The 27,430-nt window shown below is 43.5% G+C and overlaps 1 protein-coding gene across 11 annotated transcripts in view; it reads right to left on the reverse strand.

The window, feature by feature from the left end:
• Positions 1-216: 216 nt before the first annotated feature.
• The window catches only part of LOC114601139 (protocadherin alpha-C2-like), a 188,717-nt gene continuing 161,503 nt past the window's right edge, over positions 217-27,430 (reverse strand). For 10 of the 11 annotated variants that reach the window (XM_077933510.1, XM_028738216.2, XM_028738213.2 and 7 more), the window contains exon 4: positions 217-2,721. In XM_077933510.1, the coding sequence (XP_077789636.1) occupies positions 2,411-2,721 (311 nt within the window). In that variant the 3' untranslated portion in view covers positions 217-2,410. The remainder of the gene's footprint in view (positions 2,722-27,430) is intronic. The other variant, XM_077933513.1, reaches the window with a different exon arrangement.

Below are 27,430 nucleotides of genomic sequence, written 5' to 3' on the forward strand. Positions count from 1 at the left end.
TTTTCACTGAAGTCTGTAAACGATTGCAGACACAACTTCTCTAGGGAGCAGAAGCCAAAGCCTCAGTAATGGCAACTCTAACCCAGTTTTTGAAAAGGCATTCCCCTTCCTCAGATCTCTTCACAAGGCAAATCAGAGTAAAAGAGATGAAAGGATTTACTAGGGAAACGAATTAAAATCAGGGGCCATCCTTGATATATAGGGACATTTGGAATGTAAGCTTTGGGTCCCAGCTTTATTCTGTGGAGAAAAACATGATTATATCATTTTATATCACTCCTTCACACACCATATGCTGTTTAAAACACACAATGGATTGAGACCACTAGAGATTCCAGTCCATGTTTCACTTGTGCATTTATCTGTCAGGAGGCAAAAGTTCTTTACTTCATGACCACCCTCATCCCACTTCTGAAATAATATCCTGCGATTTACTAATTTCTTGATTTAAGAAAGATATTTTACTTGTGTTTCAATTCATACACAAAAACCGGTAACTAACAGTGCTTAAAAATATTAACACTACTTCACTTGTTCACAAACGTACAAAATAATAATAATAATAATAATGGATTTACATTCAACAGTAAAGCTTAATGTCCACGCTAGGTAATAGTTTCATTGACATTCACATACACAAGCACAGAATAAATATTTCAGGATACTTATAAGAGCATAGAGCATACATACAGTACTTGAATTTTACATAATGAGTGATAGTTGTAGGGTTGGAAATCATAAACTCAGAGAGAAATTAAACTATAGCCCAAGGAAGTCATGAGGGAGGTAATAACACCAAGACACTGCACAGAGCCAGCAGGTGAGTCGATCTGTTTAGTGTGAGAAAGGGTCTGCTTCAGCTTCCTCTGACAAAAAATTGTTTACAAATGTCGTGTATTCAAAGTGCAGAATAAGTAATGCAAAAAGAGAAAGAGAATATCTTGTATTTCTTAATGCATGCAAGAGGCAGTCTCCCCCCAAAACCAGTGACCTGACAGAATAAAGCTGTGATTGGCAGATATAATACAGATGTTTCAGGCAAATTTTTCTAAAGCACTTCAATAGCAGCAATTATATTTTCTAATGGCTGTAAATTTACTTCAGTCTGGGTTAAAGGAATCATATTTCTTCCTCATTTACAGCTACTTTCCCTTTATAAATAGAGATATCAAATCACAAACAGCATAGATAAGATTTTCTTTTTTGTCCTTACTTTTGCATATGTGTTATGGAAATACTCTGACCTTTTCAGAGACATTATGTGCAAAAGAATGTTAAATAGAGTGGAAACAAGGACATAAAGGAAACATCACAGTCAGTTACATTCCTGAGATGTCAGCCTTCCCTTCCCTTGTTAAACTCTGAGGACATGTCTGCACAGTGGTTTCAAAAGGCATTGGGTGTTCCCCGGAAGGACACCCAACTCCCTGCGGTTCATGCATGCCAAGGCCTGGGTAGCAGGACCAGTTCTGTCTACACAGCTGGATACAAAATGTGAACAAAGGAATCTCCACTCCTCAAGGTTCCTCTTCAGTTTGTTTGGTGGTTGGTTTGTTTGTTGATGTTGTTTTGAGAGAGAGGGGGTTCCCCATGCTCCCTGTTTATCGCGGGAGCACTGAGCCAGGAGTGTGGGCAGTTGCTGTGTAGACGTTCCCTGAGGGACATCCTTGCTAGGAGAACAAAAGGCCTTATTGTGGCAATACGGCCAATGGCTTGGAAGAAGATATACTTCATGGTATAGAGTTATCTGAGTGAGTCTTCCTTTTTTTGCTGGAGTGTGTATATAAAATATATAAAAGCTCCAGCATACTACACACTAGCTCTTGTAGATTATGAAAAATCTAATTGCAAATTTTAAGATAGTTCCCCAGGCCGCACAGCATTGCACATTAATTTCACAAGGAACTTCACTTGTTTGTGTTTTGGAACGCTTCTTGTGTCGTATTAATCTGATCTTGCATCACCTAGCTGATAATCAGCACACAAAAGTTTCCAATCAGATACAGGGTGCACAATACCAAAAATGTTTAAGTCCCCCTCCCACCCCCCACCCCCCCGTAAGTATCATCAGGACAGGATCACAGGAACCACAATGCAAAGAGTCCAACCTCGCACTGGCTGTATTGTGAAGAGTCTCCTTTTCAGCGTAGGAGAAAAGAAACTTGTGTCTGCTTTTTAGATTCTGAAAACAAGCCAGAGTGGAGAAAAAGAGTTAACACCAGGCTTAATAAAGCTTTCAAGACAAAACTGTTAAGCAATCTAGACAGACATTGTGAATTCCCTGTGGATTTCTGAAGTCTTGCACATACAGGAAATTGGCTAACAGTAGGAAGAAGTTGGGAGTTGCTACATAGGAGAGATCTTCCAAGATTACAAAAATTGGCTAAGTAGATTGTTCAGTATAAACCCCTCACTGGTCACTGTTGTCAGTGGTGCTGTTGCCCTTTTCTTTTTTCTCCTGAGCTTTGTTCCCCTTCTTCTTTTTCTTCTTTTTCTTGCTCTCCTCCTTCTTGCCAAAGGTTATGAAGTCACTTTTGTCAGTTTGGCTGTTGGGCGGATCCTGACGGATGGAGATGATTGCAGGAGATCCTGGGATAATGAATTTGTCTGGCAACTCACCGGGACCAGGCTGCTTGGAGTTGCCAGGTCCATATTTAAAGGTCCAACTGTTGCTGTTCACGCCAGCTCCCACGGGAGGGGACACCTCGCCAGCCTCTGGTTCTGTGGGGGGGGGGGGGATAAAAGTGAACAATAAACCCTTAGTATTGCAATCAAAGTACTGCAGACAGGTACCATGCAATTGGGATTTTCTCAAAGACCTGGCTCACAGGTAAAGCTAAGGCAAACTATGGTTTTGCATAAATGTGAGATCCTGAGAGATCCTGGAGGGGACGTTGGGACCACTTTGCTCTTCCTCTGATCTGTGGCTGAGAGATATGCCATGGTTTGGCTTAATACGTCATCCAAACTCAGGCCCATGGTTTGTCTTGCTCTGGACAAACCACAAGCTGTAACCACAGTTTGCTTTACAGTTCATGGTTTGTCTGAAGGAGCCAAATCACAAGCCTGGGTTGGGATAACACACCAAGGCAAATCATGGCTTAGCAGAACCAGAGAAGGAATAAAACGGCCCTGAGCTCCTCTCTGGGAGCCCACATGCTCGTGTGTTCATCCTAAGCCATAGTTTTGTATTAGAATTATAAGTGAACTGGGACAAATAAAGGTAACAGCATACAGACTTCTCTGCAAATGGGGTCTGTCTTCTCTATTTAATTTAAATAAAAACATTATGTTGCTTAGTGCTCTTTCAAAACACTGTAAAAAGGAAACCACAGGGCATTGAAATGCCAAGTCATTACAAGGGATGCATTGCAAGTTCAATATAATTTGGGGGTGACAATATTTCAGTGTATTAAATAGCTACAAATGTTTGATGACCTATTCTTATCATACCACATCTTCACAACTGGAATAATGCATACAAATCATATATTAGCAGGACTCATAGGTATCCACTGAATTTCATATTGAATGCAAATTAAAGCAAGCCTGATCCTGATCACACTCCCTCTCCCCATGGCTGCTATTGACATAACCCACAAATCATAAAAAATAAGCTTATTAAATGCCCTCACCCCATTTCATGTATGATCTATTTTGACCCTAAGGATTGAGTCCTAAATGTGTTAACTAGTGAATAAGTCCCACTGAACAGAAGTGTGACTTACTTCTGAGTAAACATGCATGGATGCTTTAACTAATGGGTAGGTTGGTTATTCTGCATAGGTTGAAAAAGAATTTGCTCAGATCACTGTGTCCAACTAGGAAACTGTAAAGCACATTTTTTTTCTGGAGTCTGGTGCAAGTATTTTTTTAAAAGTCTGCCAGATTAAAACTTTCATGGCTAGTGTAAATAAGTGTCTGAAACAGCAATTCACATATTTCTAATATTTAAAAATAATATTATTGCAGAGTTTCTATTTTATAAAATTTAATCTGCCCATCTTAACCAATGAATTATCTTTCTTTTGATGCCTTTAAACTGCAACATCTAATGTTTTGGTTTTCTATGGCATTCTTTTGTAATGTCCAGCATCTGACTATTAAGGCTTGCTTTTTTGTGATTCCAGTATTCCAGAAACGACTTCAATGCACAAGACCCTGCCATATATCTTCAGTCTTTGTTTTAGCTTAATTAAATCTTTTCTGAGTGGAGATTGTGTGTCCTTCTCACTTCCATTATTCCCCTCACTGCCTTGGAATAATAAATTACACAGCTGAACTTTGTGTGCCTAATACAAATCATGATTCAACACTCCCTCCTGTTGTACAAAACGGAAACTTGTGCTCTGAATATTAAACATATATTTGTCCATAACCTCTGCAATTAGTCCCAACAACCCTGACCTATATACATAGTTTTTCTGTTTTCGTGTCTGAATGGGAAAGGGTGAGGTTGGAATGGGATACGAGAGGGCAAGAGACAAAAGAGGGAAAACATCAGTCACTAGGACTCGTCCTTAGTGTTCGGCACTGTATGCAACAATGAATAAAACTCAGGAGAAATACTTTGCAATTGTTTCTCTCTGCACAATTGGCTCTCTGCCACCAGCACCCACTGGGTGGAGAGGATAGCTTTTCTATGTGACACAACAGCAATCTGAATATAAAGAAGAATTCAGAAGTAAATATCTGTTACTTGCAGACCAAAGTCCATTCTATAACCATGTTCTGGTATATCTGTATAAAAGGCTTTGATTCTATCCTTGTTTCCTGTTTCCCTTCCAGGATTTAAGAAGGAGAAACGTGGGAAAGGGCATAGCCAGGCTTTATATTAGGGGGGCAGGCTTTTGTTGGGGGTGCAGAGCCTCATATTTGTACTGATTTGTATTGATTTGAGGGGGGGCAGCTGCCCCCTCCTGACCTCCCTTGGCTACACCCATGGGGAGAAAAACAAGGATTTGAACAGAACTTTCTAACCTGTAGCTTTGATCATATCCTTAACCATATCTCAGAACAGGGTGGAACCTCATTTTTCTAACAATGTTCATGTAACTTAACAGATGCCCAACATGGTGTGGTTTTTCTCATCTTAAGGATGAAGTACAGTGGTACCTCGGGTTACAGACGCTTGAGGTTACAGACGCTTGAGGTTACAGACTCCGCTAACCCAGAAATGGTACCTCGGGTTAAGAACTTTGCTTCAGGATGAGAACAGAAATCGCGCGGCGGCAGTGTGAGGCCCCATTAGCTAAAGTGGTGCTTCAGGTTAAGAACAGTTTTAGGTTAAGAACGGACCTCCGGAACGAATTAAGTTCTTAACCCGAAGTACCACTGTATTGAAAAAACTACAATGTCAAAATGCTGTCCTGAACAACCAGGTAATAGTTCTCCTATAATCACTGTGACATTATTTGAATATTTTGCAGGAAAATAATTTACAATAATTAACATCCTTGTACTTTTAATAATCTTTTTAAATTTACTGAAAAGCTGAACCAGCCCTTTCAGGACAACTTTAAGAGTATTCCTTTTTAGAAAGCGACAGGTGCCTCCTTGTATTGAAATGAACGGGGAGGAATCCTCACATTTAGAAAGGCTCCATGTGGGTATTCAGAATTCTAATCTGGGCAGTTACCTGTAAAAGGCCTCAATATTCAGCAATGACTGCTCCCCACATCAAATGGGGGGCGCCTTTTGCATGGTCGCACGCAGACCCCCGGATCCCATTGCAGATCCCGGTAGTACAGGCTGGCTTCACCCTCCCCAGGCTGGACACCTGGAGCTCTCCGCCTACCTCAGCCAATCGCCCAATCCCGCCTGGGGAGGCGTTGCCAGGGGAACGGCCAGGTAGGGGGAGGGACCACCCTGCCGACACAACAGAAGGTGAACCTGCGAAGCGTCAGTTGGCCCCAGAGCTTCTCCCACCCTGCCCTCCCTCAGTTAACCCTTCTTTTGCAGGTTAACCTCTTCTCCACAGGTACGCAGCCGCTGTTACATCACAGTTGCTGTTGAAGGGCCGGAAAGGAATTTTCCTGCATTGGCATGTTTTGCCTTCCCCGTAGCAAAACATCACAACTTTGGCGGTTTCAGGCCTTGGGCTGAATCCTTTAGTCTATATTCCTAAAATGGGGGGAGGGGGTGAAGCAGTGACCCACGCCCACCTTGCGGCGGTGATCCCAGGGTTCCCCATTAGAGGGGTCTTGAGGGGAGGCAGTGGCCATACGCCGAGAGGTTGTCATTGCTTTCCCCTGCGACGGCGGTGAAACAGGGGGCGGGCTCTCTGATGAACATATGTTCTCCAGAGCCAGCCCAATCCCCACACATTCTGGATAACCCTGATAAATGCCCAATGCCTAATCCAAGGTCTGAAACGTAATAAAGTTGTGGCCAATTTTAATCCCATAGCACGTTGTCTTGAGTCATTATTCCACTGGGGGGTTGTCTGGGGTTGGGGGGGGACTCTGCCTGTCCATGCAATAGAGTTTATGTATCTGCCTGACAACATGCCTGTCCCTCTGCTGTGCTTTCCATCCCTTATGCCAGGCATGTCCAAAGTCCGTTTCGGGGGCCTAATCAGGACCGCTGGTCAGTTTAATCCAGTCCCTGTGGCAGTTTATATCCTGGGGTAAAATCATAAAAAAAGCTCAACAACTTCAATCCTAAAAAAACTTTGGTTGTGGTTGACCCTTTGGTCGGCCCTCAAAGCCCTTCACTTCATCAAATCTGGCCCTCTTTGAAAAAAGTTTGGACACCACTGCCTTATGCAGATGTCCCTTATCACTTATACTGGCCCACTGCACACATCAGAAAGTGTGGAGGTTGTGGAAACTGTGCTGTGTGGGCAGTGATCAGCAAGGAGGATTAGAGCAGAAGAGCACACAGCCCCCAAACATTCTTCGTCCCCCTCCATGCTTGCCTCTCAGTGGACAACAGCTACCTATCCAAGCGCCAGGCAAACCAACCCGTCTAACTCTCTCATATTTCTGGCATCAGCCTGGCAAGGAAAACGTCTGGAGGGTCCCTGGATGGTTCAGCTGAAAGCTCTCAGCCTGCCTGGTGGTGTGCTGTGAAACATGGAGCACAGTGTTGGGGTGTGGAGGCACATTGGGGTGCAGGTGGACTTTATGTGTGCTATGAGAGTCCTCCACATACTCCTCTCTTGGTGGGGAAGGCTACAGCAAACTTTCACGTAGTGAATTAATTTGCATAGCAATTAGTGTAAAATCTGTGGGTGGTGCATGTCATCTTTATATGCAAAGTTTGATTGCAAGAGAAAAGAACACATAATTCACATAGACTCTTAATCTGGGTTGTATTAAAAAAGCAAAATATTATTTTAAAATGTCCAGATTCATAAAACATGCACATTTCAGTATTAGTTTGGAGCCCAAAACTGTTTCTTATGATTTTGGAGCAGGGTCAGAGCTTGTGCTGCCTCCCTTTCATGTCAGTGGGGTGAGTGTGGAAAAAGTACCCCTAGGAATTCCTCCCTCTAATTTCCTTAGCACAGAATTATGTGGGGTTTTCCCCCTGCATGCATGAATCTTGTCCTGGTTATAGGAGTCTCTTCTCCAAAGCACAAAATCTGTAAAACTATCCAGCTGGAGAAGACGAGTTTTGCTTGTAATCCATTTTAAATGAAGGAGAAGTAGAACAAAGCTGACAATACAGAGTGGCAGGTAAAAACAGGCTGGAATTGAGATGTCTCCGGCAGGCAAGATGGCTGCTCACTGAGCACAGCGCAGTGCAATTCAATCAGCAACTCAGTGTTCTGGCAGCAACACCAAAGAGAGTATTTTCTTTCTTCCTTTTTATGCATGCTCTCATATTCTCCACACAGCCCTAAAGCCACAATCTGTCATTTCACAGGAACAGGTGGGGCTCACTCTACATAATGAAAGCTATATTGTAAGCACCATGCTTTGGCTCTGTCTCATGTCCCTCTGATGCTTTCTTTTAATAAATCTTTCTCATGAACAGGCTCCCCTTTTCAAATGCAACCCCCCCCCCCCCCCGCACGCACACACAACCCCCTGCAAGGAGAATCAGTACTGGCTGCATGCAGAGCTCCCTTTCCTGACAAGAGACATTTGCATTTGTGTGGCATGTTCAGCCCAGACAATATGCAGCGCCACCTCTTTTCATTCATCAATCCTCTCTTCCTCTTTAAGGATTTTGACATCTAGTGCATCTGAAAGGTCATTCAGATAAAAGCCTTAACCCAAACTACTGCCATTACATCTAAAAGGAAATTTTGCTGGTTGCACCTTTTTTTTAATTTAAGGCTGCATGGACACCATACATTTAAAGCACAGAACCTCGCCCAAAGAATCCTGGGAACTATAGTTTACCCCTCACAGAACTATAGTCCCCCTCATCCTTAATAAACTATCATTCCTATGATTTTTTGGGGGGAAGTCATGTGCATTAAATGTAATCCACACTATGAATAAAGACCCTCTCTATATTTAGGACAGGCTCAATCATTTATCCGAAGGGTCAGTGTAAATTAACATTAGTATTTAGTGATGAAATTCTTTAGAACACAGAGTGGGATGCAAGCTGGCAGGGAATTGCAGAGAGCGCCCCATTTCTCTGCTTTCCTTTTTGTTTGTGCTGCTTTTCCCTCTGGCTGGCATGATGAATATTTCCTGCTACAGAGGAGTCCTACATTCTGCCGACTAATTCTGGAACAGCTCACAGAGAGCAAACACTATTTGCTTGCTGAGAGAAAACTGTGTGTGCAAGAGAGGGAGGGAGGGAGGGAAATATTCTGTCTCCAAATATTCTGAATGCACTGATTTTCCCTAAACCTATTTTGGATTAAAATATCCATGCAATATTTTGTTATTATAGTAGCCAAGGAAAATAACAATATTAGAACTGCCAGCAAAAGAAGATATAGAGGGTGAAAATCCACATTCTACCTTGTTAACTACTGTCTCTCAGAGTAAGCCAACTCGTAATTTTAAGCAGCGATCAAACAAACACAAAAAAGGCAAAGCTTCATTTATGTTATTCACTTGATAGAGATGTGCAACAGGCAAAGTGAAACACAATTTCTCCTGTGCTGCTCGCAAGTGATGCTTCATTTTTAATGCATTGTCTGTAAACACCTATACATGCCTCTTCAGAAGTCTTTAGCATTCAATGGGATTTATTCCCAAATAAACATGTTCTACGCGGGTGGCGCTGTGGGTAAAAGCCTCAGCGCCTAGGGCTTGCCGATCGAAAGGTCGTGGTTCGAATCCCTGCGGCGGGGTGCGCTCCCGTTGTTCGGTCCCAGCGCCTGCCAACCTAGCAGTTCGAAAGCACCCCCGGGTGCAAGTAGATAAATAGGGACCGCTTACTAGCGGGAAGGTAAACGGCGTTTCCGTGTGCGGCTCTGGCTCGCCAGATGCAGCTTTGTCATGCTGGCCACGTGACCCGGAAGTTTCTCCGGACAGCGCTGGCTCCCGGCCTCTTGAGTGAGATGAGCGCACAACCCTAGAGTCTGTCAAGACTGGCCCGTACGGGCAGGGGTACCTTTACCTTTACTATTGCAGCCTAAACTGAGATGTGCAGCTGCTGAATGTCTGTTCATCTTGAGTTTCATGCTCTCAACTGTTGACTGAACGGGGCAACAATTCTTATCATACTACTTGTATTAATTGTCCTACCAGTGCCAGGAAGTCTGTGGTATCAACAACTGTTTTGAAAATTTGTCAATGTTAGGTAATTCTCACTTTCTCTGTACTTTCTGCATTGCATTTCACTCTGACCTTAGTGCTTATAAATCCCTACGCACACTCCAATCCATATTATATAGCTAAAACAGAAGATAACACTTCATGAAACTGACAATGTTTATGCCATAATGAAATAATTAGTCTTTAAATTGCTGAAACATTATAGGTTGGAACAGACTAACAGACTATGGCAAAACCTGTTATATAATCAGTGCAATAAGGTAAGTAAGAATTTGACTATTCCAGTGCCATACAGTCACACCTCATGTTGCATCCGCTTCAGGTTACGTATTTTCGTGTTGCATCCCACGGCAACCCGGAAGTACCAGAATGGGTTATTTCCGTGTTTTGCCACTCGTGCATGTGCAGAAGTGCTAAATTGCGCTTCATGCATGCACAGAAGCGCTAAATCGTGCCGCACACATGCGCAGATGCAGCGCTTCGGCCTGCGTCAGTTCCATGTTACGAACAGGCCTCCAGAACGGATCCTGTCCTTAACACGAAGTTCCAATGTATTATAGAATTATAGACTCATAGAATTGTAGAATTGGAAGGGATCCCAAGGATCCTCTAGTCCAACCCCCTGAAATGCAGGAATCTCAACTAAAGCATCCATGATAGATGACCATTCAACCCTGCGGCACCCCACTTGTCACTTAATCATAATTTATTAAACCACTAAGCAAAAGCACATCAAAGTGCAAGTAGATAAATAGGTACTGCTCCGGCGGGAAGGTAAACGGCGTTTCCGTGCACTGCTCTGGTTCGCCAGAAGCGGCTTAGTCATGCTGGCCACATGACCCGGAAGCTGTACGCTGGCTCCCTCGGCCAGTAAAGCGAGATGAGCGCCGCAACCCCAGAATCAGTCACGACTGGACCTAATGGTCAGGGGTCCCTTTACCTTTAACATAGCTAAACAATGGAACTCTTTGTGCAGCCCAGTTGTCACCTGGACTTGCTCCATGGTAGAGTACATGCTTTGCATGCAAAAGCTCCTCAGTTCATTCCCTGTTATCTCTGCAAGACTTGGAAAAAAGCCTTGGGTCTGGAACCATAGAAAGGAGACACCAGTCCTAAGTAGGGAATACTGAACTAGATGGACCAGTCATTTGACTCTATCTATAAAAGTCAGCTTCCTATGTTCCTAACCTTTGATCCTGCAACAGGAGAAACCACAGGCACTATTCCGTGGCACAGCCAGTGGGATAACCTTTAAAAGATACTCCCTCTCCAAAAGGCCATGTATCTGTCCTCCAGACTTTGGTATAAAAGAGGTTTTTCAGCCTACCAAGGATCTGACAATAACAACCCCTTCACCATGGTAGTATAAAATTCTGGCTTGGGGCTTCCGGTCCTGCCTGCCTTAATGGAGGCAGCCCCCACAACAGCGGGGGATCATTGGCAAACAAAAAACAAGGATGACAGAGGGGAAATCATCCTTGCAATTCCCCCCAGGGACAGGGGGGGGTCTCTTCTCCCGCAGTTCATCTGGGTACCTGGCTCTCGCTCTGGCATGGAATGTGGGAGGCACGGAGGCGTTGAGTGCAAAAGCACTTTGCCTGGTGAAAACCCTCCTACGCCGCCATTAAGAAGCAGAGATTTTCCATATAATTGGATCTTTAATTGGCTTTAAAGAACTGGCGCATGATGGGAGAGGGTTGCAAAAACATACTGCCAAATATACCAGCTACATGGATCAAAGGTTTGAATTGAGATAAGATTTTTTTGGAGTGAGAGTCGGTTGGGAAGCCCATGGTTTATATATATTTATATATAAAGCTTCTTTTGTATATTTATGATTTGGCAACCCTCTCCAGAATATAAGATAAATAGATATTTACAAGTGAGGAAGGGACGTTGGAGTAATATTGATATTAACAAGCAAAAAATGGAAACTGTGTGTGATCTGAAATGAAGAAAGGAGGAGGAGGGGAAGCTAAAGTATGTCTGTGTTGGAAAGAAAGAATAATTCCCCTCACCTCTGTTTAAAAACAACAGACAAGGAAAAAGAGACTAAGATTTGTGTGTGCTACTGATGAAATGTAATCTAAGATAAAGTTTAATTGGGCCATAAATCTCTTGCTGGAAGGAAAAGAATTTGGGGGCTGTGATAAGAACGCTGCAGAGATTCTGGGAGTCAGAAAGGAATATTAAATCTTCAGCACATTCAAAAACTGCCCAGCTTTTCCTAGGCTGAGAGAAAAATGGTGAAGATCCGCCATGGTTTCTAGCAGACTGTCACCTGTTCCAAGACATCAAAGCAAGGGACAAAGAGAAAAGACCTCTGAGAAACTTCAAGATTCAGTTCTGCCCCAAGCCACGATGGGAGAAAACAACAGAGACAAATATGGACAGAAGGAATCTCCATGGATATAACAGTTTTCACACACAGGGCAGAATAAAGATAATAATTTGAGTTCCTCACTTGAAGCTTTATAAATTTATATATTCTAACATCACAAATGGAAATCATTGATTATGTAGCTGTTCACTAAGGGATTATTATTACAATTGAAATGATTTAAGATTATGGAACGCAGTGATATAAGGTCGGAAATGCACCTAAACCACCGTGTGGGGAGCCACTTTAACTAAAATGTATTAATTGGAAGTTGATTGGCACTTTGTATAATTTGGGAATTAATTGTTATTGTTATAATTTGTCTATTATTGAGGGTATATTGCAAAACTAATAATAATAAAAAACTTATGGTGCCTGCTGCTGAATTGCTGCTTCTCATACCACCCCCACCCCCACCCCCCATTCTGCCCTGAATGAACAAGGAGCAAGAAATGACAAGCCCTGGGTGAAATCTAGACACAAGTAAAAAACGCTGTGAAAATGCTTTTTTTTAAAAAAAGTTTTGAAAAAATATTGAATTTGCCGTAGCTCACCATCACCATCGCACATTTGTATAATGAACTTTACAACACACTTAAAATGTTTTATTTGCAGCTATATAGCTGAGTCCCTGGTTTAGTGTGACCTATGAACCAGCATTTGTGGTGTGTTCTCCCAAGAAAAGCATGGGCAGTAAATGAATTCCACTTGTGGTTTGTTTGGAGAGAAACAGACCCTGAGCACTGGCTCAGACTCCACGCTAAGCCAAGGTTCATTGTTTCCTGCTCTCAAGCAGGGCACAGTGAAATGCAAGTGATTCAGCAATGTGCACTAGCATGCTGCTCAGATCTCATGAACTAGCTGGATGCAGAGTAATGGTGGGAGAAACCAGCTGGGGAACCACCAAGGGAAGAAGGCTCAGAGCCTGGGGAGTGGTGGTGGGACAATGGTGAGTGGTCAGAGTGAGAAGAGGGAAAACACTGGGGAGAAGTGGTAACAAGGCTCAGTGAGCTCGGAGAGTCTGAGGCAGAGAGAAGTCCAAAATCAAAGGCAGAAGCTTAAGTAGGGGAGGAGAGAGGCCAAGAGGCAGAGATGAGTTACAGGTGTACCCCATCATCCTGCTGGCACAGGCTCCCCTCCAACCTTCTGGTTTCCCAGAACCAGAAGAGGCATGAAAAGGGCATAGGAGAGGTTGGCTACACACAGGCGAAGTCTCTGCTTGCCTGGGAAAAGCCCTGGAGAGAAGGGGCTTTAGATGGCTGTGGGGAGGCAGGAAATTTCAGTCTTGGCAACTGATCCATGGGACAAGACCCACCAGAGATGAGATGCTGTGCTCATTAGGCCTGATACTCTGCCAAGTCTGTGCAGATTGTGATCTTGCTAATAAAGAGTTAACTCCAACTTGCACAGTGCAATGTACTGCTGGCTCGCTCCTGACATCATTCATGGTAAGACATAGACTATGGCTGACTGTAACATGCAAGCTTATACATGAGATTATAACACAAATGTGAAATATCTTCCAAAACACAAAACAGAATAGGAAGCTCTGAACTAGCAGTCAAGTCTCTGCAATCCCAAACCCCCAATTTCGTGAATCTCTAAAATGTAAGGAATATTTTTTATATCCTAGAAACCCACAGTACATTAGAAATAGTACAAACTCACTGGCTGGGGGGCCGGGGGGGGGGGACTGTCCTACTTGCATATTATGAAGCTTTCAAAGTATGGAGCAAAATATTGTCACTTGTTTATTGCTGTAGGTCAGAATGCTTTTAAAGGGGCCAGTCTGAACATAGGAATCCCTACAAACAAATACAAATAAATATAGATCTTTATTTTATTTTACACTTAGTGATGGCCTACTTTAGGACACTTTAGTGTTAGATCAATCAGTCCTATAATTACGCACTGTGATGCAGGGCCACAAATTTTATTATTTTGTATTCCTGGATTGATGTGTTGCTGTATGTGTTTGCCATGGCCTTTGACCAAAAGAATGAAATGTATTTATTTACATAAATATGCACACATGCATTAATGCATTTCAAAATCCTTGGTATCTTCTTTTTATGCAAACTAAAGTGTAACCAAATTACTGCAGGAATAGTGTGTAGGGTGTTTCCAGTGTTAACTCAAATGGGTCACTGGGCATGATGAACTTTATATAAACAATGTTTTCTTCTGGTCTTCACTCAAAAAAAGGGCTTCTAGAGCAGTTTACAAATCAGTACAAACAAGACAGTCCCTGCTCTCGGGCTTATAATAAAAAATACCCAACACAAAAGGAAACTGGACCGGGAGGGAGGAGAATATAAACAGACTCAGTTACCAATTCTTAGCAACAAGTTCTAATAAGCTGCTAGGCCAGAAGCAGGTCAAGGAGATGAGGGGACAGAAGCTGCCGATCTCAATGGAATGGCCCTGCATTCCTTTTCCATGACAAGCGCCATATGCTTAAATTCCCTCATCTACATACCTAGTAAAGGTGCAGTGACCTTGCCACCTTTTGAATGAGTGAGTCATACCAGCATCAATACCACCAAACACAGAGTAAAATACTGGTGGAGATGATGATGATGAGTTGGTCCCTTGCTTATGTGTGTGCTAATGATGGACTCCGGATTTGTCACAGTTAAAGATTAAACAACCCTTTCCCATGTGGGAGCAGAGATCTTTCAATGGAGCTGACGTTCGTCACAAGCACAGAGCTGTCATATCAAAAAAATTAAAGTAAGGAATGGTGCAGCAACCCTAGTAAAGAAATGTGCAGTATGTTCTATTATGGTTAGAAACATAATGCCTGGAGGAAATGTAACTTGGCAGTGTTTCCTGTAGCTTTGCCAACTTTCGAAGCTGCCCCTGTAGCTGTCTCTTAAGCACTAATTTAATCTACAGCCTTGGTCTTCGACTGGTGGCGCACGACCCACAAATGGGTCGCAGCCTGATCCAAGGTGGGTTGCAACAAGAGTACTAAAGGTAAAGGTAAAGGGACCCCTGACCGTTAGGTCCAGTCGTGACCGACTCTGGGGTTGCAGCTCTCATCTCGCTTTATTGGCCGGGGAGCCGGCGTACAGCTTCCGGGTCATGTGGCCAGCATGACTAAGCTGCTTCTGGCGAACCAGAGCAGCACACGGAAACACCGTTTAGCTTCCCGCCGGAGCGGTACCTATTTATCTACTTGTACTTTGATGTGCTTTCAAACTGCTAGGTTGGCAGGAGCAGGGACGGAGCAACAGGAGCTCACCCCGTCACGGAGATTCGAACCGCAGACCTTTTGATCAGCAAGTCCTAGGCTCTGTGGTTTAACCCACAGCGCTACCCGCGTCCAACAAGAGTACTGCCACCATGTAAAAGGCCTCCAAGCCGTTCTGAGAGATGAGGAAGGTTCTGGAGTCTAACTATGGCCCTTCCCCCTTTTTGTAAATGCTAAGGAGCTGGCTGCCATAGGGATGGGAAGGCACAGTGCAGAAAATTATTCCTTCCAGGGTACCAGGTATCTGAGGATCAGATCACAGATACAGCTAGCAGCAATATCCATGGTTGCAGCAACTGGAAAACCATTGTTGAAATCATGGGAATTGCTAACTACTGAATCTGTGATCAGCTGCTTGGGCTGTTTGCATGAATGTATGTCTGGGGAAAGTGGGACTGTTCCCTCGCAATGTGAAATGTGTTGTGTGAACTGAATCTAAATACCACCAAGAGGATTTATTCCAGGGGAAAGTGTGAGGGCTTCACTGCTTCCTTCACCTACTGGAGAAAAGACTATGCCCTTTTCTTCCTGCTCTGGTTGCGTCTGCCATAGTACAGTTTGCGTGCAATATTAAGCAGGCATTGTATTCCTCTGCTCCTAAGGGAGTGGGAATGGCAGTGAACAATTGAGAGGCTCCTTGGGGAAGCCGGCCCATCTGTTGCTATCACTTTCAGAGTCTTTGCCCATTTATTCCCCCTTACAAAAGTAAAGTTACATCTATTGGTGTGTTGTATAGCCAAGACACTATTGTGCATCCGTGGTCTGGGTGCACTTGCCTCATAGCACAATAACAATATATGCGCACATCAATAAAAGTTTTCTAAACCCCATTTCAGAATCACATTTTCATTATTTCACTTAACAATTATTTAAATCTTCCTTGGTTCCTTTCCTCGTACCTAAACCACTGGGTTTTTTTCATTCCCTGCCATATAATTTATATGGGTTTTTCTCTGCTTGAATGAACAGTTCACATCTTTAAAGCTGCTGTACTTTCAGAATTTCAAGAGATGCTCATTTTCTCTTCCTGGTTCTCTCAATTTATTTTCCTTCATTTATTTCCCCCCTGTTGAATTAAATTTTAGCATTCACTTCTCCATGTTCCTTGATTCCTAGTCATCCCCCCCCCCATTTCTATTTTTCTGACCCTGTCCTGTTTATCACACATCAACCTCTCTCTTTGTGTGTCTCTCTCTCACACACACTGTTTATGATCTCCTGCACCACTCCAGCCCAGAACCTCTTCTATTGACTTTTTGTCTCATCAGAGTGACTTTTCCATCCCATAGGGCACTGAAGCCATGTCCTAATTAATGTTTGCTAATGAAACGATGGCTTCTAGGTAGGGTGCTCTAGGTTCAGCTAGGCATTCTGCAAAACAATTGCTTTGATCCATTGTGCTATTGTACTGCTGTGCCTTTCTTTCTTTCTTTCTTTCTTTCACAATGTGTACAGTCCAGCTCCACATGACAATTCCTCAGTCAAGGGGAGATTTAGACCTAGTTCTTGGGCTAAGTTTGATGTGACAGGAGGCAGCCAGATTTATTCTTGACATTTCTGCCCCACTGTTGTATAAAGTGGAGGGTGTCAGGCTGCATACATAAAGGTAAAGGTAAAGGTACCCCTGCCCATACGGGCCAGTCTTGACAGACTCTGGGGTTGTGCGCCCATCTCACTCTAGAGGCCGGGGGCCAGCGCTGTCCGGAGACACTTCCGGGTCACGTGGCCAGCGTGACAAAGCCGCATCTGGCGAGCCAGCGCAGCACACGGAACGCCGTTTACCTTCCCGCTGGTAAGCGGTCCCTATTTATCTACTTGCACCCAGGGGTGCTTTTGAACTGCTAGGTTGGCAGGCGCTGGGACCGAGCAACGGGAGCGCACCCCACCGCGGGGATTCGAACCGCCGACCTTTCGATCAGCAAGCCCTAGGCGCTGAGGCTTTTACCCACAGCGCCATACCATACATTTAAAGCACGCTCCCAGCCAAAAAAAAGTATCGTGGGAACTATGGTTTACTGCTAACAGAGCTACAATTCCCAGCGCTCTTAACAAAACACCATTTCCAGGATTCTTTCTTTGTGAGAGGAAGGTGTACTTTAAATATAGGGTGTGTACACAGCCTCAGTTCAGATACCAGTAGTGAATTGTTCTGTTGGGTGTGTCTGTGTGTGTGTGGATGCAGAGGAGGACATGACTGAAGCAACAAAGCACTAGAAATTTAGCAGGATGGTGGGGTCACCTTCTTACACCCAAGCACAATATTTAATGTTGGAATTAGGCCCCCTACAAGCTCCATTTACACTTGAATGGAGCAGGAAAAGGAATGAGCAAATGAGCCTGCTCTCATACTCTCCTCTCCTTGACTCTTGCAAAGGGAAGGTGAGGTGGAGAGACTGAGCCTCAGCTACACTATTTCAGGCTACAAGTGGCTGCTCACACAACTGAATGCTCCCCTGTAGAAGAGAAATCTGCATTTTCCCTGTGAAATCTGGGATTACTTTGGCAAACTGCCAGAACTGGATGCTTCCCACAATATGTGACTCATGTTACATCAGCCATTTTCTATCACCTTCTGTTAAAATCTCATCCTGTTATTATTGCTTTTATGAACGCACTACAAACAAAGCCAGTAGGACACCAATTCAAGTTAATAAGGCGGGGGGAGAGTATTAATTAGATGGGATGGGGAGATGCTATTGCAAACTGATGAGCCTGATGGAGACATACCATATTATTCTCCCTCCCCAGCTCTTCCAAACTTGGTGGGCCAGGTCAACATTATCCATTGTTAGCTTTCTGCTCAAAATTGTGTGGAGAGGGACAAAAATTCAGTTTTGTATGTATAAACAGAGGTGTTTTGGGGGACCCCAAAGGTTTTCTCAATATTCAAAGGGGGTTTACTAGGTAGCTGTGGCAGCAGTTTCAAATGTTATTTATTATCATAGCCGTAAGAGGTTGCGGAGGTCAGAATAACTATAAAAGGTCTGCAACATGCTGGGAGAGATGTCATTATGCCCCCCCCCCGCATGCCCCCGCAAAATGATGCCGTATTGTGACTTCATTCCTCTCCACAATCTTCATAAAGTATCACCAACTTATGAAGAATTATATCAAGGAGGCAATGGGAAGAGGGTGAGAGAAACATGAAATGTAGAGAAGGGGAAAGCTGCAGCTGGTGCTATCTAGCCTGCCCCCCCCCCCCCTTTAAAGAAATCTTCAGAATATATTGTCCTGCAACTCACTACCTATGAATAGGTGGGAATTTTGGGGGGAGTGGGGTGCGAGGAGAAGAGACTTTTCATTCAGCTTTAGAAACACACAACTAGAAAGATTCCACTGAAATCCCATTTATACTCATAGGCAATGACTGGCTCTTAAAACATTATACAGCTTTCTCTCCAATTACTCTAAGAGCTTAATTCTTTTTCATAATCTGCTATCCTAAGATAATAATCCTTTATCTCTACTCGGTCTCTGATTTGTTAATGCAATCAAGGGGTCAATACAAGACTGCAGCGGGTTCAGAACATGGTAAAACCCTGAGACGGTTAAACCGAGCCTTAGGTCTGTTTTGTCACCCCACAAATTCATTTATTTATGTTGTAAAATTTATACACCACACGACTGTAATAAAACAACAACCATTTAAAAAAAATAAAACGATAAAATCAAGAAAAAAATACAGCCATGCTTTAAAACATAAAAAAGTTAAAATACTAAAACAGATTAAAATCACCTCAACTTTCCAAGCCTCTGGGGTCACAAGTGAGGATTTGTGTATAGAACAGGTTTCTTTTCATCACTGGAATAAAGAGTCCTGGGCTCAAAGTTGTCAAGAAGCAAATGTATCACCAGTGGTACTAATCCTATGATTGAGCATCACTGAGTTACAAGAACATGCCTCTTGAACAAGGTATATGTATGGCCAATAAGGTGGTGGTGGGGAGAAGAGAATACTCTTGCTTTACGACTGGTGGCATTGGGCTGGGCTTACTGACTTTCTTCTACGGTGGCAATTGAGGCGGCATCATATCTTTGTGAGTCTCCTGAATGGCCTCCTAAGTGCAGGCCAAGCTGCATCACATCCTCCTGCCCCTATTGTACAGTTTCCCATAATCCAGGCAGGGCATCAGCATCATTTCAGATTTTGGGGCATTGCGCCATTGTGAATTCAGAGCAAGTTTCAAAAGCCTACTTTTGGAGCATGTTCAAGGTTGAACTGTAGCACAGCAGTGAATTTAAGACATAAGTTATGAAATTCACCAGTACATGTATGGTGATCAGGCTGTTGGGCTGGAGGACTTTTGAAAGGATTGTGTAGCTTTCAGTAGTTATTCAACACCTATTGGCTGCATGATTCCAAAACAGATGTTCCAGATTAGCATGTTTCTGGAGACAAGCAGTGTTACCATGCTTCTTTGTTGAGTTTGCTTTAAAATTCTGCCCCAAGGCAGAATTGCATGTGTTCTGAAACACAGAGAGTTTCTTTGCAATTGTCATTAGCAGAAACTGCAATCATTATTTTTACTTTGTAAGTTCTTTTTGTTTGTGCATGAAATAAAATACAGAAAAAGGAGAGGGTGTGCATTTGGGAGGGGGGCAATGTTTACAAAGGTGGACATCCAAAACTGCAAACCGTAGCTGGAGATGGCTCAGTTGCCTTCAACTGCACCACTGACACATAAATCTCCATTGGAAACAAGACCAAGTGAAGATGAATATTCTAAGCACACTTCCTTGGGGAAGAGACTCATTGTGCTCTGTGCCACCATCACAAAAATGGGATTTATGGGCAAATCCAAGGATCTGGAGTTGAGGATTCCAAACTGATAATCTGGCAACATTGTTGGGTCCCCAAACCATCAATGTATACGGTGCTTTACAGAGTAATATGAGCAAAAAGGATAGGTGAGCTGGTGTCAGCATAGTGGCTAAGAGTATAGGCCAGGAAGTTCCTGGTTTGAATTTACCATGAAATCATGAGGTGGTCTCCTCCAAACTACTCCCCTTTTCAGCTCAACTTTTCAGTATAAGGAAGTTACTCACCTACCTTACACGGTTGCTGTAAGGATTGCAACGAGATCAATTAAGTGTTTTAAATTCCTCAAAGCACTATATAAATGCTATGTATTACAATTTTCATTTCAAGGGGGAAAAGTGAGCCAAAACCAGGTCTAGGTCTGATGGAGCCTTTTGAAAACAAAGATGTTTCAGTACACTTGGGCATCTAATATATCATAATTTTACAACTGTAATTGGAGAAAGGTTCTTTGAAAGTCATCCCCTCTCAAACTACAAAAGCTTTTAGCTTTGCCATGTGGGGGCAAGATGTCAGTGTTCTCAGCCTGACAGGGCGGAAATGCAGCAAAATTACAACCTACTACAATATGCATGTTGCTTAATGCTACTTTCTTGTGACAGATGCATTTTCCCTCCACAGATGGAGCATAATCTACCAGAGGGAGTGAGTAATTCGTTTTTAATTTTTCTTGCAATACTTTCTAGTACAGTGAGAACTAGACCAAGGATGGCCAAAGCAGGGCCCTCCAGGTGTTGCATCTCCAGCTCCCATTATCCCTGACCACTGGGCATGCTGGCTGGGACTGCTGGGAGTTGGAAACGAGGAACATTAGGAAGACACCACATTGCTACCCCTCAACTAAACACATGTATATATATTTCACACATTCCTTATTATATTAATTCCATAAATTACGATGTCCAAAGCTTGTGCCTTTCCTCTACACAGCTAGAGCAGAGCTATATATGTTGTTTGCTAAACCAAGGCAATGTCCTTGAGGTTTTTCAAGAGGCTGATTTAACTGCAAATGAAGCCTCTTTATAACGGGGGTCCTCTGTTAGGAAAAACACATAAATTTATGTCCTTCCTGTAAACTGTCATCACCTCTGCTTCAAAGACCTCTTAACACAGTTGATTTTTCACATTCAGAGATATCTCTTTCTAGATAAAATACATTGGGCAGTGGTTCCCAATTAGGGGTCCAGGGACCCCGGGGGTCCATGGAACACACTCAGGGGGTCTGCGGCCCCATCCCTTGCCTCCCTCCAACTAATTTTTTGTCATTTTTGCATGGTAATATCACATTTTTTCAAAGGGACGCGGGTGGCGCTGTGGGTAAAAGCCTCAGCGCCTAGGGCTTGCCGATCGAAAGGTCGGCGGTTCGAATCCCTGCGGCGGGGTGCGCTCCCGTTGTTCGGTCCCAGCGCCTGCCAACCTAGCAGTTTGAAAGCACTCCCGGGTACAAATAGATAAATAGGGACCGCTTACTAGCGGGAAGGTAAACGGCGTTTCCGTGTGCTGCGCTGGCTCGCCAGATGCAGCTTTGTCACGCTGGCCACGTGACCCGGAAGTGTCTCCGGACAGCGCTGGCCCCCGGCCTCTTGAGTGAGATGGGCGCACAACCCCAGAGTCTGTCAAGACTGGCCCATACGGGCAGGGGTACCTTTACCTTTTATCACATTTTTTATGGTCTGTTTTAGCACTGTGTGATTTTTCAATATGTTCGCCAAAATGGATCTTGAAATCACACCACAATAGCGATAATCTCAGCCAATAACGCTGCTGATCTCAGCTGCCTTACCTCACACTGATGGAGAACAGGGCAGTTGATCACAAGCCCCAGCCATCACTGCTGATCTGAGCTGCCTTCCCTCACTTCATGGCACTGTGGCACTACCTTCCCCTGGCACTGAGATGGAGCAGCTTTTCACAGTAAGCAGGAAAGCAGCAGCAGCCACAGGGGACATGCATCTTCGCTGGCTGCCCTGATGCACCCATCCCATCCCACCCCACTCTCACTCTCACTCTCACTCTCACTCAAACCATGCAATGGAGGTGACGCCCCTTCCCTTCCTCTCCTCCCCCCACCTGCCCGATCTCCAAGGCTTCTCCTTCCCTCATCCCCACACCTGATCTCCAATTTCAGACATCGTGATATATCAGAATATTGCGATGTTTAGCTGCCAATACAGTGGTGCCTCGCAAGACAAAATTAATCCGTTCTCAGAGTCTCTTCGTCTTGCGGTTTTTTCGTCTTGCGAAGCACGGCTATTAGCAGCTTAGCGGCTATTAGTGGCTTAGCGGCTATTAACGGCTTAGCGGCTTTAAGAAAAAGGAAACAAACTCGCAAGAACTTGCAAGACGTTTCGTCTTGCGAAGCAAGCCCATAGGGAAATTCGTCTTGCGGAACGACTCAAAAAATGGAAAACCCTTTCCTCTAGCGAGTTTTTCGTCTTGCGAGGCATTCGTCTTGCGGGGCACCACTGTATATCACGAAGTTGAAAACCAGATTGTCACTCAACCCTAGTTTGTTTTATAAAAAAAAAAGGTAAAGGGAGCCCTGACCATTAGGTCCAGTCATGGCTGACTCTGGGGTTGTGGCGCTCATCTCGCTTTATTGGCCGAGGGAGCCAGCGTACAGCTTTCGGGTCATGTGGCCAGCATGACTAAGCCGCTTCTGGTGAACCAGAGCAGCGCATGGAAACGCCGTTTAACTTCCTGCCGGAGCGGTACCTATTTATCTACTTGCACTTTGACGTGCTTTCGAACTGCTAAGTTGGCAGGAGCAGGGACTGAGCAACAGGAGCTCACCCCATCGCGGGGATTCGAACCGCCAACCTTCGGATCGGCAAGTCCTAGGCTCTGTGGTTTAACCCACAGCGCCACCCACATCCCACCACATCTGTTTTATAGTATACCTAAAATCCTTTGCTTATTAGGGGCTATCCCGCATTTTGTTCAAAAAATGGCTTTGCAGTGGTAGCTACCATAGAAATTTTCATCAAAATTTTCAAAAGTAGGGGGTCTGTGGCTTGGCCTTTGATAAATAGGGGGTGCTCAGTAATTAGCTAATTGGGAACCACTGACACAGGGTATTTCCACATTAGACATCTACTTTGGAATAGCCATGCTTTGTTCATATTTTTGCAGGACCTCTCTGCATGATATCATCATGAAATCACAGGCTTACATAGATTTCCCCTCAGCTTTTCTTTCTCTTTCTTCTCTCCAGACTGCAGGAAATCTGACATTAAAAACAAGAGCACAATGGAGGCGCCTGGCCTGATGTCAACAGGCAGGGAGTTCCAAAGCGTGGCTGATGTCACACTAAATGATCAATTGAATACAAGTGCAAAATGAGTGCCAGTTCCACTTAACCATCCCAGAATTATGGGCTGCGATTTCCTAAGTAACTGATGTGAGAACTGGACAATGCAATGCAAGAGCTCTTGTATCACATGCACACACATGAAGGAAGACCGAAAAGGCCATCCTTCAATGAGTGCTGTGTTTGCAAAATGAACCCAAGCAGAACATCTGGCCCAGAATGTCTGGAAGCTCTGCAGCGCAGCTTCCTTTCTGGGGTATTTCCTTTCTGATTATGAAGGAAGTGGCCCTATGTTTTCAGGAAACATGTTTTCAGTTTCAATTCTTGTCAATTTCAGCTGGGCGATTGATTTTAAAAGTGTTTATATTCCATTGGTCAAGCCCCTACATGTTCCTAAGAAAAGAGACCTAAACCAATCCACTTAAAGGGAAGCTTTCTGGATTGGCTCATTTCCCCAGGGAGTCTCGACTTCTCTCTCATAACAGACCCGCCCTCCACCATTGATTTTCTCTGCTAAACTGTAGTTAGTGGCAAAGCATTTTGTCTTCATCTAGGATGGCTAAATAACTACCCACAGATGCCTGTGTGCTTGAACTTATCAGAACACCTAGGAAAGCATATGGTAAAAATTCTGCTCCTCTAAACATGTTTAGCTTCAGTTGTGTCAATTCTGCCTAATCTGCCTGTGTTTTAGCTTAGAAATGCACAGGAATTCATTCATTCATTCATTCATTCATTCTGTCCTTAATCCAAAGGTCTCAGGGCATATTATTTTGTTATGTTTTTGTTTCTAAATGAACTCCTGCTTAATAATACACCATCTATACCTATTTTGAAATTATATTTCTGGATTTTAGAACATTAACCATTTGCCCAGTGTTTTTGCAGTGGTTCAATTTACAGGTGGCTGGATCTCAGCAAGCGCTAAACATTTGCACAACCTGCTTAGGGAGATCTGCAATAAATGAAGGGACTCTGAGAACATGGGCACTGAATCCCCAGGCATGTCCCAAGAGTAATAAGGTAACCCATGGCTTCAGATTCTCAGCATAAACACACGTAGAGCCGCCACCGCCTATTAAGTGAATGGATATCTATTTATATCACTTCCTGCTGACATAAAGGATAGTGAGCACTTCATTTGAAATCGTACATAATCAGCAACTGAAATTTCAGTAACGGCTTTGAAACGTGCAAGAAATACAGTGATAGTAGATGGATCCACTTCATACCCAGAGAGAATAGAGCTAACGGGTATTTAAGGAACCTATGTGTTAAATGACTAGGCACATGTGATAGTTATGTATGTAGACAGATGTAGCAGCACTACTAATGTCTGCTTATATAAAGAGAAATGAGCCAATTGTGATAGCAGAAGGAAGAGGTCAACTGCAAGTTAAAGCTTTTTCAAAATTGTCTGTTGAATAGGGAAATAATGCTTTTTATCGTAGAGCTGGAAGGGATCCCAAGGGTCATCTAGTCCAACCCCCTGCAATGCAGGAATCTCAACTTAAGCATCCATAAAACAAACCTCCTGAGCAGAGGAGACTTTGTCAAAAGCCTTACTGAAATCAAGATAAACCACATCCACAGCATCCCCCTGATTCACCAAGCTTGTAACACTATCAAAAACTTCTGATAATGAAAGAGACTCTGGCATGCGATGAGACCCCCAAGTTAACTATACAGTGGAACCTTGGTTTTCGAACGCCTTGGTACTCGAACATTTCAGCTCCTGAATGTTGAAAACCCGGAAGTAAGTGTTCTGGTTTTTGGAAGTTGAACGGACTTCCAGAACAGATTACGTTTGAGAACCAAGGTACCACTGTACAACCTTTAGAAGACATCTTAAGGCAGCCCTGCATAGGGACTTTTTTGATGTTTCATGTTTTATTATGTTTTTTATATATGTTGGAAGCTGCCCAGAGTGACTGGCAACCCAGTCAGATGGGCGGGGTAAAAATAATAAAAATGTTGTTGTTGTTGTTGTTAAATATACAGATCATATGTATGTAGATCAGAAAAGATTTGGGGGGACTGATTGCATGTTTTAATTTGGATTTTCTGTATTTTTTTAAAAAATCAGTAAGTCCTCTGGCTACCTAATTTGTTATTCCACGGGCTAATTTGTCGGAAAAGCATTGCATTTTCATTACAAGGAGCATTCTGCTTTTGCTGCATGTGTCCTGTATGGTGCATTAAAGGTACCTGATAGCAACTAAAATCACTTACAGTGTAGAAAGTTGCAATATTCTGAAGTGTGGCAGAAGTGGTTTTCAACACACATTCACTGCATTCCAAGGCAGTTCTTTTCAGGACAGCGAATGTGGGTGCAAATCACTTCCACCCCACTTAAAATTTCTACTCCCCTTTAGACATTCACCTGAATATGTGAGGGCTAAAATGGTTGGCGGGGCAGGGACACGCACCATGTGGGCTCTTCTTTCGACTACAGAGAAGTTATAATCTCTACATCCCTCCGGTCAATATGTAAAGGTCCAAAGAGCATGGGCAGTATCCATCTACTGTGGCTCATCAGTGCAAGGATTTTCAAAGTGTTCTAGGAGTTTCTCCAAACCTCTGGGGCAACCCAGCCAGATGGCCAGGGTATAAACTTTTTTTTACATTAATTGAATAAATAATATAAGCACAAGGAAGTCCCCAGGACATCTTCTCTATGAATATGGAGGACTGGGACAGTCACCCTATAGTTTTCCTGCAGAGATCATGGGTTCCCTACCAAGAATGCTAAGAGGAGAGCCGGCCACTCCTTTCCTATTACAGTGCTCATTTGTGACATAGAGATTTGGATCCGTCTCATATCAGAAACTGGCACAGCCCTACCAACCTCCTTTCACATGCATTGTCCAGGAGGCAGGAGGCAATCGCAGGATTACGCTGTATTCAGGCCAGTGATTTAGAGGTGAAAGGCTTCATATCACTTCAGCTGTTGAAATCTCCAGAGGTTTAAGCTATATAGAGCACACACACAGCAATTCCAGACAGTGTTTTCCAGAATAGCTGGAGAATGGCCCCTGTACCGAAATAACAGTCTGCCACGTACAAATGGAGCTTCCAGATGAGAATGTCATTGCCTAATCGGGAGAAACATATTCAGGTCAAGTGCCAGATGCAGTTATGCAGGGGAATAGTGTAGGTCCTTACAGCCTTTGGGGAAGGAGCATAATACCAGACTTCTAAAAAAGAATGGAGAGGCGTCTGCAGATATCAGAGGAAGAAGCCTTTGGTAGATTCCCTGCCCCGCCCCCCCACCCTGTGTTGCAGACCATGATTATTACCTAGTCCTGTAATTCTGGAGGGCAAGCTTTTCTCCTGGAGAAAGGAGAACATTTTTACTTTTCACAGCAGATTGCAAATTGTATTTGCTGCAGAACTTAGATGTGAGTCCCAGAAGAGCTGCCCCCTGCACTGCAGGCCTTTTCGCACCTGGCCGGGGAGGGCGGGAACCTGACAGACTTCAGCTACAAAAGCTGAGGCTGCTGAACAGACTCTTGGGCTGGGGGGTTGTTTTGGGGGTTGGTTGGGGGTGGGTGGGTATTGTTGCTGTTGTTGTTTTTTGTATTTTTGTTTTCGATCTTGTGAATTGCATGGAAATCGTTCTGTTTAGTGGGGTATTTTTAAATGTTTTATTTACTGTTTATGTCTACTTTTGTTATGTTGTTTGTATTTTTATGTTGAAATCATGTAATTTTATTCATGTTGTAAGCCACCTTGAACATGGCTTGAATTATAGACATACAAATAAAATTATGTAGGTAGGTAGGTAGGTAGGTATAGAAACTTATATTTGGGGTGAGAATGTGGGATCATACCTGTGATCAAAGTGCATGACTGCAAATCAAATCATTTATATTGAATGAATGAATATAAAATACAATTTAGACTGCTTCTGTACTGGTGCTATTTGTTGTTGTTGTTGTTGTTGTTGTTGTTGTTGTTGTTGTTGTTGTTG

Source organism: Podarcis muralis, chromosome 8 (assembly GCF_964188315.1).
Source record: "Podarcis muralis chromosome 8, rPodMur119.hap1.1, whole genome shotgun sequence".
NCBI lineage: Eukaryota > Metazoa > Chordata > Lepidosauria > Squamata > Lacertidae > Podarcis > Podarcis muralis.